Consider the following 17,681-nt stretch of genomic DNA (forward strand, 5'->3'; position numbering starts at 1 on the left):
GTGGGGCTAGGTCAATGGTCAACGTTGACTAGTCAACGGTCAATATGGGCCGGGTCTCAAACGGGCTCTGGTGGGCTCAGGTTGGGCCGGTCTGGGCCGGGCTAGGCCGGACACGTGGAAAACTGTGGTGCTGCCATGTCATGGTCATGGGCCACCACTGGGCTGACGTCCATGGCTTGCGGTCCATGGTGGAACGAGAGGCTTTGGTCCATAGACCACAGACAGGACTACAGTGGACCGAGTCCACCCTCCTTCTCCCAGGCGCGGTCCTTGAGCACCGGGTGCACACACAGGTGGCTGGCGAGGGGGTGTTCCCCTGTTTCTCCCACGGCGGTGCTCCTGCCGGTGGCGAGCTCACTGTGAGCCTCTATGGCGGTGCTGGTGTCCAATTAGGGAGGGGAAAAGCTTGCCCAGGCCACGACGATCATAATTCTAGGGCCTAAGTGGTGGCCGGGGCCTTCCAGGGCATTGGCCACGGTGGCTGGCGGCTCGGCAGTGCTCGCTGGTGGCGAGGTCACGCACGTAGGCTCTCCAGTAGCTAAGCTGGGCAGATGAGGGCTCCTATGATTTCGTGGGTGCACGGCGAAGGCGTCTAGGGCTCAAGGCGAGGCTTCGGATTCCCAGGTGGCCGGTAGGGACGTCTCGGCGGCCACGGTGACATAGTGACGACGGCGAAGCACGTGGGTGAACCACGGGGTGGTCACAGTGTGGTCACTGACGTGTGCGTGGGTGCGTGTGTTCCCAGCGGCCGGAGATGGCCCTAGCCTACGTGCTCCAAGGGTGGAGCGCCATGGCCGACAAGATGAAGTTTGGCGGCGGCAGGCAGAGAGAGACTGGAAGGGGCCTCACCGTGGGTGTTGTGGAAGAGGGGATAGCGGTGCAGTGGAGAGTTGCAGCTGTGTAGCTCCGGAAGCCATGCTGTGCCGACCCGCGTCCGTGATGACAACGTCGGCGTCGTCTTCGGCTCCGACGACCTCCTCCCCCGCAGCAGCTTCGGCATTTTTCTCCCCCCCCCCTTTCTTCCCCTTCTCCCTCTTCTCTCTTGGTTCGGGTGCACAGTGGATGGCCACCACGGTGGCGGCGGGGCGATGAGACGAGCTAGGGCAACCGGGACTAGGGGCTCTTATAGCCGAGCTTAGCCATGGAGCCCGACGTTCGGCGGTTGGAGATTGAGGGGGGTCGGAGGCGTGCATCTCATCTGACGGCCGTGTGTGGTTGCGTGGGTGCGGCGCCAAGGGGACAAGGCCATGCCCCGGGCGTGACCCCCTGGCCCGCCCCTGCCACCGCTGTCGGGGCTCGGTCGCGCGGTGGTTGAGCGCGGTGTGGGGATGATGACACTGTGGCGGAGGAGCGGCTGACATGTGGGGCCAAGTGGCAGCGACAGCGAGCGAAGGCGAGGAGGCGCGCGGGCATGGGCGACGTGTGCTGGGCCGCAAGCTGGGCCGTGCACGCGCGCTGGGTGAAGGCGCGCGTGGTTGGTAGGCCGGTTGGCGCGGTGGGGCTGGACGGGCTGTGAAGCCGAGCGGGCTTGGGCCACAGCGAGGCTTCCTTCTTCTTTACTTTTTTTCCTTTTTCTGTTTTTCATTTCTTCTCCTTTCGTTTGAATTCAAATTTGGTTTGAATTATGAATTCAAAATTGATGTAATCTATTTATTGGAGTTTAGGGAATTTTATTTAGCTATTTTGTACAACAAAATAGGTGTAGTTTTTGTTATACAAAAATAGAAATAGTTCCCTTTTTAATCATTTATTCCTTGCTTTGATTAATTAGTTGCTTCATGGTTTATTACTTTAAAGGAGTTGATAAGCATAACATAAAGCAAATAGAATTCTAGATCATAATTTGATTTAACAATGTATGCAATACTTTATTTGTTATCATTTAAATAAACACAATTAACAAATGATATGCCATGCTTATGTGTTGTTAACTTGGGTTGGGGTTAGACCTAATGCATCTCTTAGGTTGGGTTACTATACATGACACTTATCATCGCATGGGAGTTTTAAGAAAAAAAATTTGTAGTTGGTATTTTTGGTGTATGGATTTTTAGGTTTTTATAGCCACTAGCTCGCCTTGGCTCCCTCTCTACCATGTGCACGCCAGTGGGAGCGCTACCGCCTCCTCGTTGCCGCTGACGCGGTCATGTTCGCCGCGGCTTGACGTCGTGCTCGTCGCGCGCACGTGGCCAGCACTGCTCAGGTAGTCGCCAGCCGAACCACCACTTTGGCTGGGTTCGCGGAGTGCCCCTAGTGCTTATTCCCTACTCTACCATCCTATTAGCGTTGTGGCTCATCAGAACGCGGTTGCCACCATTGCAGGTCGCCACCGCTGGGGAGAGCCCGCTCTGCTTCACCCCCATTCGTTCAACCACCGCCCATCGTCGCGCGTCGGCCCATAGGTGAGCATCGGTCCCCTAGCTAGGTCTGCAAGGGTCTCGAGTGGCCGATGTACCACCAAGTGCCACCGCCCGCCACGCTGACGAGTGCGGGGCGTCCCGAGGACCTCTCCGGTGCGAAGGTGAAAAGATAACGAGGGCTCAGTTGCAAAGTCGTTGTCTATAGAAATAGTACGTGGTGTTCGCGCTATTATCTGATAACGCGAGGATGTTTTTGTAGGAGTGCCAGCGCGCGCGGGCTCCCCATCGCGGGCCGCCTCCATGCGTAGGCCGCTCCTCGCGTGGGCCGCGTTGGGCCAAAATGAGTTTATCTTTTTCGTGAAAAATAGAAATAGCTTTTCATTTGTATTTCTGAGCTGAACTTTGGTAATTAATATAAAATCATGTAGATGTCCAAAAATTATGAAACAGATCTTGTTAGGTTCCTAAAATTATGCTCTATCTGTTAGTGTATTTAGTTCATATATGTACTTGTTGATACCAGGAGCCATTAAATCAATTGAGAGTGCTCAATATTATTAGGTTAATTATTGTAGAAAATTTTGTGGTAGATTGGTGATAGCAAAAACCCTAAAAAATTTATAGCAGCATCGTGGTATTATTAGGTGCTCACTGTAATTTTTGTAGCCTTAGAATAGACTAAGTACTATGGTAGTTAGGTGCTCCTTGTTGTAATATAAGTTAAACCGCTAATAAGAGTAACATTACATTTTAGTTGCTAAGTTAATATCCGTTAGATGAATCCATACATGTTTTGTGGAAATGATAGGTAGTTAGTATCTTAACCATTAGAGCTAGCTTAGTGATTTAGTAGATGTATTCTTATTTTAAGAATTGCTGTTGCCTTAATATTAACGTGTTGCATCATCATCGCATGCATATAGAGAACGAGTTGGCGGAGATCGTGACCATCGGAGATCACAAGTTCGAGGAGGTGATCGAGGAGTACGAGGAGGAGATCCTCGTGCGAGAGGAGGTCCCAGAGCCACCAGTGACTGACTTTGCTGACACAGCGCCTGCCCAAGGCAAGTCCCGGTGCATAACCCTTATTTTTTATAATCACTGAATATATATATATGTGATGTGCATTTACGTTACAGGATTTATATTGAAACTACATGCATAGATAAACCTACATATGAGTCCTACTAGCATAGGTCGAGTAGCTGTTATGCTTAGGCTATCGGTAGCGTGAGTAACCTGCCGTTACTCATAACAGGTGATTATTATTACTCTCATGATAAAATGGTAAAAGGAAATGAAGACCGGGCAGGGATATGGTACGGGTATTAGTGGGTGTAATATGTTGTGTTCCGCGGCCAATGGGGCATAGCTTGGTTACACTGTTTTTCCTATCCATGTCGGTTAAGGACCGTCCGTTGCAGTGGATTCTAGTCAGGTCAGACTTATTATCCTGAGCACATACTTGCTTATGGGAGCGCGAAGGCTCGTTGCTCTTTTGTCGTGGATTCTGGCTCTTTTCGGACCAACTGATTGGAGGCGGAGATGGTGCAGGTCTAAGCACCACACTGAGTCCGAGACTCAGGAGTGGAGGCTTGGAGTCCAAGTTTGAACGGGGACCTAGACCCCTTGATAGGAGAGTGGTGGGTTGGTCTTGCTTGTGCCTGGGGTACAAGCGAGGCGTGTGTTTAGGGGTACCCAGCTGGGATACATTGGTTCGCTAATTGCCGTGTGATACGATACGACTTGTCTATGATCTAGCACCATAGTAAAAACTAGAGATGAAAGATGGTGAAATGGATCTGATTGCTCAACTCTTGCTTGAAAGTAGATCAGGTGTTTACATAGAATGGTTAGCTAATGAACTAATCATGACTGCTAATAAAATACTTACATAAGGAATTACTACTAGTAATGCTTTTTCGCAAAAAGGAAACCCAGCAAACCATAAAGCTTATCATATTCTTGGAGTTGAGAAATTATTCCCACTAGTCGGGTAAGTCTTGCGAGTACATTGTGTACTCAGGGTTTATTTACCCCTTGTTGCAGGTGCTGCTTGAGGAGTAGCTGTTGTGTGGATGATTCTTCTGGTGGGCACAGACGGATCCTTGTATCTTATCGTTAGATGTTTATTTTAATTCTGCTGTTTAAATTCCGCACTCTGAACTTGGTATTGTAATAATGTATTTCTGAGAACTCTCGTTGTATGAAATGGACTAAGTATTGTAAACTCGTTCTCATTATTGGATCCTGGAGGGAAAACGTGGATTGTTCGAGTTCTCCCTTGGGGTGTGCTCGACGAAACCATCCGATGTAGCCGGCTTTCGGGGTGCTTAGTGTCTGGTGGAAGACGAACGCCTCCGGATGCCTGCTATTTCGGACGGTTCTGCCATAATATGCGCGGGCGCGGGCGTGGCCTTCGGCGGGAGCGTGTTGGGGAATAAGGCACGGGCACGTGGGAGCACATCGGATGGCCACAATCCCACATCAGACGGCGGAGAGGGTGCGCGCGCCGAGCGTTCTGAACATGTGTGCTCTCGGAAAGAGAACGTGTGCGCTCTCGGAAAGAAGCTTTTCCGATTATGTATAGACTGCCAATCGAGGAAATACTAAACCCATGCTCTAAAATGTCCATAAGAAACTCAAAATGAACCACAGAAGAAAAGAAGAGAGAAATCAATCATGAAACTATTTGTTAATATTTATAGAATGTTTCATTTAATATGAAAATGGAAGTTTAGGATTTAGTTAAGGGTTTCTCAACCTCCGAGTTGCAGGTCAAATTTTCATCCTTGAATAATGAAAGTGAGTAACACACACCCTCCAACTATCAAAACCGACAAATTTAATCACCTAACTATTCATAGGCGGTTTTCTGTTTTCTAAAAATAATAAATGTCCAGTTTGATCTCTAAAAATTGATATTTAATTATTTTAAAATAGAAAAACATGAAACTAATTCCAGTTTTCCTCGAAAATGTTATCTATTTGTTGTTGCTCTATTTAGATTTATTTTGTTCTTATTGTTTTAAATAAATTATGAGCACAACTACAAGCAATAAAGCGATAGGAACATAAATAAACCATCTCTGAACAACTATATATTAGATCATAAACAAGCAGATTCCTTTTTTCGAAGAAATTTGTTACATGTTTCAATAATTTTTCTGATTGAAAATAAATTAATTATGATTTTTTAGAAATCAAACCAGTTTTTTTTATTTTTATAAAACAGAAAACCACCTATGGAACGATCTGGAGGACCAAATTTCTGTTGTTGCAAGCAAAGCAGGTTATTGTTGATGCCCTTCCACACAGTAGTGCTCCTTAGCTACTGCTACTCAAGCAAAGCTGCTGCTAGTAGTGCTCGTTGATGGATGATGACAACTAAACAGTTTGTGGTTTCCCATGTGCAAAATTCAGCACTGGGAATGACTATAGGGCTACTTCAGTATCACCAGGTACAAAATTGTTACTGCAGGTACAAAATCCTTTTTTTTCTGGATTAAGGGCTACTGTTTCGTTCTCAGTATTGCAGTGGCCTACTGCAGCTGGTGCATCCGTGTGTGCTGCTGGACCTGCTGGCTAGGAGAACATCGCCAATTCGCCAGGTCCAGTGCAGTGACCCCCCCCCCCCCCCCCCCCCCCCCCCCCAAAAGATCTTTGTTGATGGTGGCTGCATCAATGGAGCTGCAACCACACAAGAACTGTGACAGCAACTCAGTGGCTACTAAAGTGTTGTAGTGAACCATATGCTGTAACACACAAGCAAGGGGACTACCAGCAATATTTGTTAGAAGTTGCTGATAAAGCAGTTCAGTGAACCATATGTAATTTAATGTGATGTGATATACACATGAGTTGCTGATCTGTGAATGAATACAGGACCATTACAAAGCTGTTACACATATTCTTGATAAACAGAATTGCATGACAATGTCAAAGATGTTCTCATTTCTGCCCATTATAAGTATTGCATCAACATAGTTTTTGATGCCTGGCCACTACAAGTTTGTACTGCATATCACTATTATAAACAGAAGAGAAGGACACAATTCATGTTTTTGCACAAAAGTAAGGACCTTTCCTATTGTATCTAACACTTTTCAGGGTTCACTACAAATATTGACCTCCCCTTTTTGGTGCTAGTTGTTGATGACGTCCTCTTCCTTGTTGCTGCTGCCATCCCTGCCTTGGTGCTTGTTTACCATTATACCCTGTGTCACTGCCTGTGCTCATTTGCCATTACCATATCTTGTTTTTTTTTTCATGCGTTTGCCGCAAGGACATGCGAGCTGCACACTATTATACCAAAGGATGGAATAATAATGTAACACATGGTTAATGTGTCACGAATGACCTGGCGGTTATATTTATAGCTCTAAAAGCTAATCAACATATTCACATTATCACAGTCCCAGCCATTCAGTTCACTTTCTCAGTCTCTAGCCAAGCATTTGAGCAAATGCAAGGTCGAGCATCTGCTAGTCTGCAATATGGTTTTAGACTTTAAAGAAGGCAGATGCAACACAAAGGGTTTACTGAAAAAGAAACAACAGAGCACTCCTTACACTGAAGTTCCGCTCACGAATGCTGGGCCTTCCTAGCAGGTTGCCATGCACCAGCACGGTTAGGCAAGTAGACGCCCTCCAGATCATGCAGTTCCTCTTGGGAGGTGGTCTAATGTGTCAGGGCAGGCCCTCCTTTTCTGAGCTCATCAGGTGAACAACATGTTAGATTCTGCTTGAGAACTAAACACCATGGTTCAGGCCAATTTTAGACATACTATTATATCTAGATGCATAGCAAAATGGATGTACCAAAACAAGTCAAAGCAACTTATAATTTGGAATGGAGGGAGTATTTTGTAACTTGTTGTATTATGAACTTCAATATGGTTTAGACATTTTAGTTGCAGATCAGGTGCTGCTTTCCTGTTTTCTTGACAATTTTCAGTTACAGTATGTATTTCCCGTTTGATTCGCTGGTTGGGCCTAACCAAGTGAAGTAGTCACTGTAAGCAAGGCAATATTTGATGTTGTTCGGGAGGAGGAAGATATTAGTTTGGAAGGTCAAGTAGTGCCTAGGAATGATACCTTTCGATATTTAGAATCAATGCTACAGAGAGACGGGGATATTGATGGAGATGTTAGTCATAGAATCAAAGCAGGATGGATGAAGTGACGCCAAGCATCTGGTGTCCTATGTGACAAAATGGTACCACAGAAGCTAAAAGGCAAGTTTTATAGAACGGCGATTAGACCTGCTATGTTGTATGGTGCAGAATGTTGGCCTACGAAAAGACGACATGTTCAACAGATAAGTGTCGCGGAAATACGTATGTTGCGTTGGATTTGTGATCATATAAGAAGGGATCGAGTTCGGAACGATGATATACGTGATAGATTAGGGGTAGCACCAATTGAAGAAAAGTTTGTCCAACACCGATTGAGATGGTTTGGACATGTTCAACGGAGACCTCCAGAGGCACCGGTGCGCAGTAGAATCCTAAGCCAGGTTAGTAACGTGAAGAGAGGCAGAGGAAGACCGAAGTTGACTTAGGTAGAGGCAATAAAAGGAGACTTGAAAGAATGGAATATACCCAAAGACTTAGCCTTAGATAGGAGTGCTTGAAAAACAGTTATTCACGTGCCTGAACCTTGATTGCTTCTGCTGGGTTTCAACTCTAGCCTACCCCAACTTGTTTGGGACTTAAAGGCTTTGTTGTTGTTGTTGTTCCTGGTTCTATCTAATTCTCAATTGTGGCTAGCATCAGGGCAGCAGTAACTTCTGCATATTCTGCACTTCTAATTTTCAGATGACACAAGTCAGATGGCTCAAGAAGCAAAGGACCGTCGAGACAAAGCATTGGCTTTGATGGCCAAGAAGCTGCTTGGGAACCATCAACAAGAATAAGGCGAGACAAAGCATTCATTGGCCATGAGTCATCTTTAGTTAATCTTAGTTATGGTCTTTATCTGAAAGTTGTTAATCGTTGCTCATGTGTGAACCTGAGACTATTGTATGTGCATCTGCTATTTCACTGATGGTTGCCGCTGCTCTGTAGCTCATATGCTTAGCTCTGTAGCTCATATTTTGAACCTGAGACTATCTGCTTTTCCCCTGTCAATATTTCGAACATGCTTAGCTCTGTAGCTCATATGGTTAACTGCTATTTCAGTGATGGTTGCTGCTGCTGGCCTACTACCTATAAAGCCAGTAAATTGGTAGCGGAGTGCCCCAGTCAAGTCAGGAAGCAAAGTTGGAGAAAATCACCATTGTCATGATTTAGGTGCCCTGCATGTTTAAGAAGTGAACTGAGAGAGAGGCTATCTGAATTTTTTTTTTCTGAAATGAAAATCTATCTGAATGCTATCTGCGTTTGCCTGAATGTATCTGAATGTTATCTGCATTTGCCTGAATGTTATCTGAATTAAAATCTATCTGAATGTTTTCTGAAATGAAAAGGCATGTGACACCAGTATGAAAGTAACACCACTGTCTGAACTCTGAAGGCACATTTCTTAATTCCCAGAGATCTTTCAGAAAGCATAACTACATCATGTAGGCCTCTCAGGAGTCAGGACAGAGATGGCAAAGAGTAACACTGAAGGTTCCTTCCATGAGCAGCAGTGTAGTGAAGGAGGGTAGGCTTCTATCGCTGGTGAATGGTGATCACCTCACTTTGGTTAAGCTGTGGCATCAGGAGCTGGCTATATTCAGCTTCAGCATGCTAGTAGCCACGCTCTTCAAAATCTAACAGAGCGTGCACAGAAGCTCTACCATATACATATCCAGGGAAGATCAAACTTTGCAAAATTTGCAACACTAAAATTTACAAAGACAAGAAGATCTACCATATACATATCCAGGATAGATAAGAAACTGTACCTTAACTTCTCTAGATTGATGACACTTCCAAATCATCTTCAAGTACAATTAAGCACAACTTAACACATCCTAGTTAAGGTTAAGACTCCGTTCTCTATTTACACATTTTGATCATCTGCAGCTTGAGTTCCATCCCAATGGCAGTCCTTCAATTCTGAAATGACACTCACAGTTTGTCTGCCTTGCTCAACAATTCTCTGAACACAGTTAATACATCCTCTATCCTACCGTCTTCACAGCAGCTCTCAATCAAAGTCTTACAGGTAACATCGGGTTTCAATCCCATAGAGACCATGCCATCAAGTAAATTATTAAAGGTAACAGCAGTGGGTTTCAAGCCAACCAAGTGCATATCATCAAGGAGCTTCATCACTTCGTCCACTTCACCAGCTAAGAGATACCCATGAATCATTGTATTATAGGTAACAACATTAGGTTTTACATCTGCACGGGGCATCAAATCAAAGAGTTTTCGGGCCTCCGTAACCTTTCCTTCTTTGAATAGCTTGTCTATCATTGAATTGAAGAGAATGACATCAGGAGGAATGCCTCTATCCATCATCTCATAAAATAGTTCCTCAGCCTTCTCCCATTTGCCGTACCTAGAAAAACCATGAATTAGAGTAGTGAATGTTATGATATTGGGAGACAATCCATCATCAATCATCTGAGAGAATCGGGACATTGCATCGTCCAGCCGGCCTATCTTGCAAAGCCCATCTATAACCGTGTTGTAGGTGACTATGTCTGGCATGAATCCGAGCTGCGGCATTTTGTTAAATGTAAGGATTGCATCATCTAGCATTCCGCATTTACAGAATGCATACATCTGTATGTTGAAGACATGACGGCCAGGTCGCATTCTGTTTTGTACCATCAAATCGATGAGATTATTCATTTCAACAAGATTTCCTTCGGTAGCATACCCATGAAGCAGACTTCCATAGGTGGTGGCATTGGGGTTTTCACCACTCTGAATCATAAAATTAAAAATCTCTCTAGCTTCTGCGCACCCTCCAGATTTGCAAAGACAGTCTATCAGCATATTGTAAGTAACAACATCTGGTCGTTGCCCATATCTGAACATTTGTTTGAGAATTCTGACTGCCTCTTTCCACTGTCCTGAAGAGAGGTATCCATGGAGAATACTGTTATATGTAGCGCAATTTGGCATAATATGTTCGTCAATCATCTGCCGAAGGACCTCCTCGGCCTTGTCCATTGCTTGAACCTTGCATAGGCCATCAATAATTGAGCTGTAGGTCACAACATCTGGAGGGATTCCATGATCAAGCATTTCGCGAAACAGGGTGTCAGCTTTCCCTACCTCACCCTCTTTACAGAAGCCATGGATTACGGTGGTATAAGACACCACATTAGGTGGGCAGTTGTCTCCATCTTCAGCCATCATGTGGATCACCTCGACAGCCTCTTCACATTTCTTCTCAGCGCATAGCCCTTTGAGAAGTGTGGTGTAGGAGAAGACATTGGGGGTGCAGCCGAGCTCAGGCATCCGTCTGACCACAATATTCACTGCGTCACTCGTCCTCTTCTCAGCACAGAGGGTCCTGAGCAGGGGCGTGAAGATGACGGCATCTGCCCTCAGCCCCGTCTTAATGATTTGGCCCAATGCAGCGAAGCCGAGGTTCAAGCAGCCCACATCGCAACAGCAGCTGATGAGGATGGTGTAGGTAGCTATGTCTGGAGCCACCTTCTTGGCGCCCGCTCGGGCCATACGGTTGAACATGGACATGGCGAGCGCAGGGCCGTCGCGCACTGTGGAGGAGACCGGGGCGCGAGCGACGGTGGTGAGCAGCTGGTTGAGGGCGAACACGGAGCCGGGCCTCGCTTGGGGAAGCAATTCCTCGAACAGATCGAGTGCGTCCTCGGGGCTGAGGTCTCCGGAGCGGAAACACTCTCCGATGAAGCGCCCCAGCTCCCAGGAAGGGCGGCGGTCGGCCCTCCACACGTCCATCGCTGCCAAAACGGCCGGCGGTGGGGGACGCCTTTGGATCGATGGGAGCACCTCGTCGCAGAGTTGGTGCGCGGCCTCAGCGCTGAGGCTTCCCGAGCGGATGCGCCGTCCAAGGATCCGCTTCAGCTTCTTCAACCAAGCGGGGCGCGCCCGGCTCGACATGCTCGTCGCCGGCCGTCTGCGATCGACGCCCCGCGCCTCCGATTCGGTGGGAAATGCAGGCCGCTCCCGCTGGGATGGTCCGCACTCTGCACAGCGCGGCGGCGGTGATGTGGGAGTGGGGGGACACTGCGCGTGCCCTCTGGTGGGCTGTGTGGGCGGCGGCGGCGGCGGCACGCTCTCTTGTGTACTGGTGTGTGAGGCTCTGTTGTGGGATGGTCCGCGCTGTGCCTTCGCGTGAATCGACTGAGCCAGGAAAGGTTCGATGATCACGTGCTTGGCATGCTGTCTTTTTTGGGTTTTTTCTTCTTCACAAAAGAAAATTAGTTAGCGTGCATAAAATGTCCATAAGAAACCCAAATGAACCGGAGAAGAAAAGAAGAGAGAAATCAACCGTGAAAATATGTGTTAATATTTATAGAATAATGTTTCATTTATTATGACAACGGAAGTTTAGGATTTAGATTAGGGTAAAGTACATTTCTCAACATCCAAGTTGCAGATCAGATTTTTCATCCTTGAATAATGAAACCGGGTAACAGATTAGATACCCTCAACAAATTTGGTCTCCCAGTTGTTCATAGGTGGTTTTTCTGTTTTCTAAAAATAATAAATATCCAGGTTGATCTCTAAGAATTGATATTTAATTATTTTAAATTAGAAAACATGAAAATAATTCCAATTTTCCTCAAAAATGTTATCTATTTGTTGGTGCTCTATTTAGAGTTATTTTGATCTTATTTATTTTAAATAATAATGAGCACGACTACAAAGCAATAAGAAGATAGGAATAGAAATAAACCAGCTCCAAATAACTATAAATAGATCATGAATAAGCATATTCCTTTTCTTAGAAGAAATTTGGTACGAGTTTGATAATTTTCTGATTGAAAATAAATTAATTGTGAATTTTTAGAAATCAAACCAATTTTTTATTATTTTTAGAAAACAGAAAACCACCTATGAAACGAGCGAGAGGACCTGATTTCTGTTTTCAATAGTTAGAGAGTGTCTATTACCTAGTTTTATAGTTTAAGGTTGAAAACTAGGACTGACTTACAATGCGAAGATTGAAAAATGTACTATACCCTTTAGTAAAAGTGTAATACCAGTCTTTGACTTTCTGATTCTTCTCATGATGATCCCATTTGTTTGCTCCATTCAAGCAGGGGCGAAGGTAAGTACATCATTGTAGGTGTATTATATGCACCCATGCCAAAATGCGAAACTAACGGTTATGAGCAAATTTCTATCATATAAGCAACCTTTATCAATCAAACCTATACAACCACAAGGCAGATGCACCCCTTCCCATTTACTATAGCTTTGTCATTGTCTTTAAAATAAAAATTAAATCAACCACACCCAATGTGAATAACATATTTTATCAATAAATAAGCATTTAGAAGAAAAAAAACATATAACTGAGGGTACAGTGTGCCTCACAAATCCAAACGTAGCTAAGCCCATCTATCGGCCTGTTCGCTGGTTGGTTTCTGGGCTGGTTTGGGTTGACTGGTGCTGGTTTATTGTGAGAGAAAAACACTGTTGGCTGGCTGGTTTGGGCTGGCTGAAACCAACAAGCGAATAGGCTGTATATCTATACCTAATATTAAAGAGCCAAAATTCCATCCCCATTTTTTCGTCTGTCATAGTTTAATGCTTCATGTCCTTCACTCCGCCTACTTTGATTGAGTCCGCTACAGATAAGATACGACGCGGCGCCTGTGTTTTCATTGACGTGCTACAACGACCAACGGGACTAGGAGCTCTCGGTACAACGGAACTAGGAGCTCTAGGGCATGCAAGCTTCATTAAACTGATAATGGTTTGTCCACATAATCCTTCTCTACCATCGTCGTCGACGGCCGAGGTTGTGTTCTGGTCCTCTAACATGGGACTAGATGCTTGCCGACGTTTCCCCACCTCTGCATGCGCCTTTGATCAATGCCGACTTCAATCGACTACTTGTCTTTGTGCTTGCGAGCATCATTGGCATTTGTCCCAGAGTCATTGTAGCAACCTAAAAACCCATTGTGTTTTAGAACTTTTGTTAAGGCCTTGTTAACACAAAAACTGAGTTAGCGAAGTCCGATGCCCGACGAAACCTCAAGTAGACCGACTCAGAAGCCATCAACAAGGACCATCTACGCTAGAAGATGAAGGAACCAAGGAGAATGCACGATGACAAGACCACCCCAACACCATGAAGTTCATGTGAAGACTAAAATGTTGTTCCAAAACCATCCTCTAACTGACCTAGTCAAAATGTCACGTCCCAGTCGTGCACTTTGAATAAAATGTGCCTCATGGGCATCATTTGCACTTAAAAATTCCTAGTTTCGAAAACTTGCATATCGGTTTCTGCATTATCTAGGCTCAGTTGGGGACTAATGTTTCAATAATTCGGAGTGTTGATTGTCACAATGAATGCTATCTGATGGTTTAAGTTAATTCCTGAATTTCCTGAAATGCCCAAATTCTAGTTTCATCTGACCCATTTGTTTGATGACAGCATATATAGTCCTATACTTATGTATGGCCAGTCTTGTTCTGATTATTTGTTTCAATCAGCACTTGAGCATACTTGACTGGTCATATCACTGCTGGTTCTATATATGAGAAGTTGTATTATTTGTTTTGTTGATAACAATGTACTAACCATTACATGTTGGTTTGTTGTAGGAGGAGACTACCAAGGTCAAGGCTGCTGGCAAGGCATGGTACAAGACCATTATCTCAGACAGCGACTACACCAAGTTTGAGAACTTCTCAAAGTGGCTCAGCGTGACGCAGTGAGCAGCGAGGGATCTAGTTAAGTTTTGAGTAGTAGTGTCGCTGAACTTATCTCAAGAGGAAGAGGACCTATCGTTCTGTCTTATGCATCATCATAACAAGTTACTCCCTCCGTTTCAAATTATAAGTCACTTTGACTTTTTTGGTTCATCCATTTTGATATGTATCTAGACATATTATTATATCTAGATGCATAGCAAAATAGATATACCAAAAAAATCAAAGCGACTTATAATTTGGAATGGAGAGAGTACCTACCTGTGGGATTTTGAGACTTAAGTCTTGCATATTCGTTTTGTTTGTGCATTTCCATGAGAACATAGTATTTGCATATTTGAACCAGTTATCTGAATTATGCTTGGGATTTGTGCACTTTGTGATGCTTTCTGACAACCTTCCCTGAATCTTTCTATCTCTGTGCTCTGTGTTATTGCGACTGTTCTGTCTATTCATGATGCTTGTGATGGAGTGCCGTTTGGCTGTGTAATATTGTTGGGCAACGGGATATCGCTGGTTTGGGACTTTAGGTTGACATTCGTTGCCCCACTGTTTTTCTCTTGCTCAGTCCAAAATGATGACCCAAATTTGTCCAATATCAATCATCTAGCCTGGCGTATCATGTTCTCAAAAAAGACGAGCACATTTGCCACTACCATTTTATTGCAAATGAAGAATACCGTATTTTTTTGTGGTTTATAATTACATGCGAGCTATACACTATTTTACTGCAAATATAACGTGGTAAATGTGTCACGATTGCTCTGGCGGTTGTAACTCTAAAAGCGATGGAGAAATGCTTTGGAAATCCTCGTCCCAGCTTAAACATGGCAGATGCAACACAAAGGGTTTACTGAAAAAGAAAGAAAAGAACACTCCCTTACACTGAAGTTCCGGTCGGCCTTCCTAGCATGTTGTCATGCACCAACGCGGCTAGGCAAGTAGGCCCCCTCCAGACCCTGCAGTTCTTCAGAGGTATCATTTGCCCAAATTAGCTCTTAATCAGACACATGAAAAGTCTAATTTCAACAAAACGAACAGGGCCTAATATGTCAGGGCAGCAAGCAATTCATGACAGCACGGTTCACTATCCCTCCTTTTCTGAGCTCATAAGGTGAACACCATTGTTTTGCTTCTTTTTCTAAAAAAATTGTTTTGCTTAGCTGCCCGCAAAATAATGGAGTACCTAGGCTGCAAAACCTGCAAACACGAGTAGACCATTTTGTGACATGAAACATGGTAATGCCGTACATGTTAGGGTCCGCTTGAGAGAGCACTAAACACTACAATACTGCAGTTTTGGTTTTGGTTTGGTTTGGGTTCATGCCTTCCTAAGGGCTCGTTCAGCAGCATGGGTTTCAATCCCAACCTGAATGCTTCCAGGGCAAGGATCAAGGGAATCCAGTTGGTTCAACTTAATCCTGTTGGATTCAATTTCAAACAAGGAATCATTCCTTTCCCTCAAAATCGTTGTTCAGCTGTACAGGAATAAAACCTTCCTCACTTCAACATCAAACATTGCACACGCCTTACAAGTTCACAACAAACAAACATTGCACATCGGTGCTGTTGACTTTCAAACTAGCCTGAATTCACATGCATGTTCATAACATAAACATACGGACATATTTGAATCTTCATCGTATACTCTCAAACAAACTGAAAACAAATACCCAGGTACGAGTCTTTACATTAGAAACCTATTGAATCATGTTTGAAAGATTGTCAAGGCAACACATAAACAAAACTGACAAGGCTTATTCTCAAAATCCAATAGGTAGGTAGCTTATGATGATGCAGGATAAAATAGCATGATAAATCCTCTTCTTATACTCAGACCATGGCCTTGTCCTATGCCTTTCTAGTAGCATTGAGTATTGACCTTGGAGCCTCCTGCAACAAACCAACATGTAGTGTTCAGTACATGCTTATTCAACAAAACAAGCTATGGAACAATCGATTACATTGTTTTCATGTTCATGATACTAGCAAGCTATCTATGACTAACTGAGAGACAAAAGGTTAAAAATCCATAACATAATAGCTATCTCAGTAGGGAAACACCAGAAACCTTTCTTGGTACTAACAAGTTAACTGCATTTTCGGCAAAGAAAGCAGGACAAACATGATATCTATGACTAAGAGACACTGGATATCTTTTGTATCAGCAGTAGTATGCAATGAATCCCTTGCAGAAACCCGTATCAATATCTTTTGTATCAATAATTTAAGACTGTAATTGTAATCTACAGGTAGAAGCTAATTAATAAGCTAACCAAATAATCAATTTTATACTGAAGTTCTTGGGTTCTTGCTCGGAAACACTTTTTACTGTGCTTGATTCAGTTTGCTGGAATGTCTACGTTTACTTAATTTGCTTTCTACAAATTGCCCGATGTATGAAGACGCTGGTCAGCTGGTCCATTAGGTTCTTGATTTTGGTTGTTGCCGCATTTTCTTGATTTTTGTGTGCAGTTAAAGGAGAAGGCTTTTAATCAGTGGGAAAGCCTCTGTCATCGTGGTGTAGGTTTTAGATGGAGAAGTGAGAAGGTCACGAATACATGCATGAGAAGAGCCATAGTACTGTCGTACTGTATCTTTGAGGTTTGGCAACAACAGGAGATCTGTATGTAAACATAGGTCATCAGTGTCCATGGCAAGAGATGTCCTGCTGTATTCAGATGAGAGTAGATGAACACAATTAGTATATGTGGAGTAATTTTAGATTGCAGTAAGCAAGTTGACACAAGCCTTCAGATGTAACCAAAGATAAACACAACTTCAGTTCAAGAGTGAGTGAGCTATCATTTCGTCTCTCGATAATTATAAAATTGATTAGCATTAGTATTTAATAATAAAGTTAAATCACACTAACCAATAAGACGAGGAAGAAGTTGCAGGTAATGCACGTAACAAATAAGAAATGTAATATGTGTGATAAGGTAAATAAAAAGAGACCTTTTTAGCCAGCTATTTGTTGAAACTGCTCCTGCAAATAATTAAGCTAAGGTTTTGTTCTAATTGAGCAATAAGACCACAAAGACCCAGCCATCACTGCTCTATTTTACTCCACGGCATACAACTTCAAGCAAAGCTTTGATAAGGATAAGAATTAAAAGTTTCTTTCCTTTTAGTTCTGTTAAATTAAATAATGCAAGATGCAAAAAGGAAAAGGACACATGTTGGAGCAACCTGCATCTACATATATAGTGAATTTACAAATGGAGAACAACTCAGCAAAAGACAGCACGTCAGGTGAGCCTAATAGCAAAGCAGAGTAGCAGATTATGGCCATGGTGTTTTACTTATCTAACAACAACCATTATAAACAAGAAAATTTCCACTGTGTGATGCAATTATGAGTCTTTTAGATCAGGGACGAAATTGACGTACAAGAAGATCACAAGACTATGATACAGCAGTCCAGAAGCTAGCAACTACAGGCCATGAGACATACAGTATATGAGATGCTCTCGTCCTATCAACTCAAACACCACAGCACA

At 43.9% G+C, this 17,681-nt stretch overlaps 1 protein-coding gene across 2 annotated transcripts; it reads right to left on the bottom strand.

Annotated features, from left to right (window-relative positions):
• Positions 1-6,462: 6,462 nt before the first annotated feature.
• LOC136550997 (protein Rf1, mitochondrial-like) lies at positions 6,463-11,602 on the bottom strand. 2 transcript variants are annotated; one of them, XM_066542591.1, is made up of 3 exons: positions 9,252-11,602; positions 6,932-7,068; positions 6,463-6,849 (listed from the first exon to the last, which is right to left on the bottom strand). In XM_066542591.1, the coding sequence occupies exon 1, from the start codon at positions 11,386-11,388 to the stop codon at positions 9,418-9,420; it is 1,971 nt and encodes a 656-aa protein (XP_066398688.1). In that variant the 5' UTR covers positions 11,389-11,602; the 3' UTR covers positions 6,463-6,849; positions 6,932-7,068; positions 9,252-9,417. The 2 variants fall into 2 exon arrangements, with proteins under 2 accessions (XP_066398688.1, XP_066398689.1); XM_066542592.1 differs by lacking the exons at positions 6,463-6,849; positions 6,932-7,068 and adding an exon at positions 8,522-8,657.
• Between the last annotated feature and the right edge of the window lie 6,079 nt (positions 11,603-17,681).

The sequence above is a fragment of the Miscanthus floridulus genome, chromosome 4, assembly GCF_019320115.1.
Source record: "Miscanthus floridulus cultivar M001 chromosome 4, ASM1932011v1, whole genome shotgun sequence".
NCBI lineage: Eukaryota > Viridiplantae > Streptophyta > Magnoliopsida > Poales > Poaceae > Miscanthus > Miscanthus floridulus.

Bases quoted from the DNA above. Each gene is read 5' to 3' on its own strand.
- LOC136550997 (XM_066542591.1), bottom strand. From the start codon at position 11,388: ATGTCGAGCCGGGCGCGCCCCGCTTGGTTGAAGAAGCTGAAGCGGATC.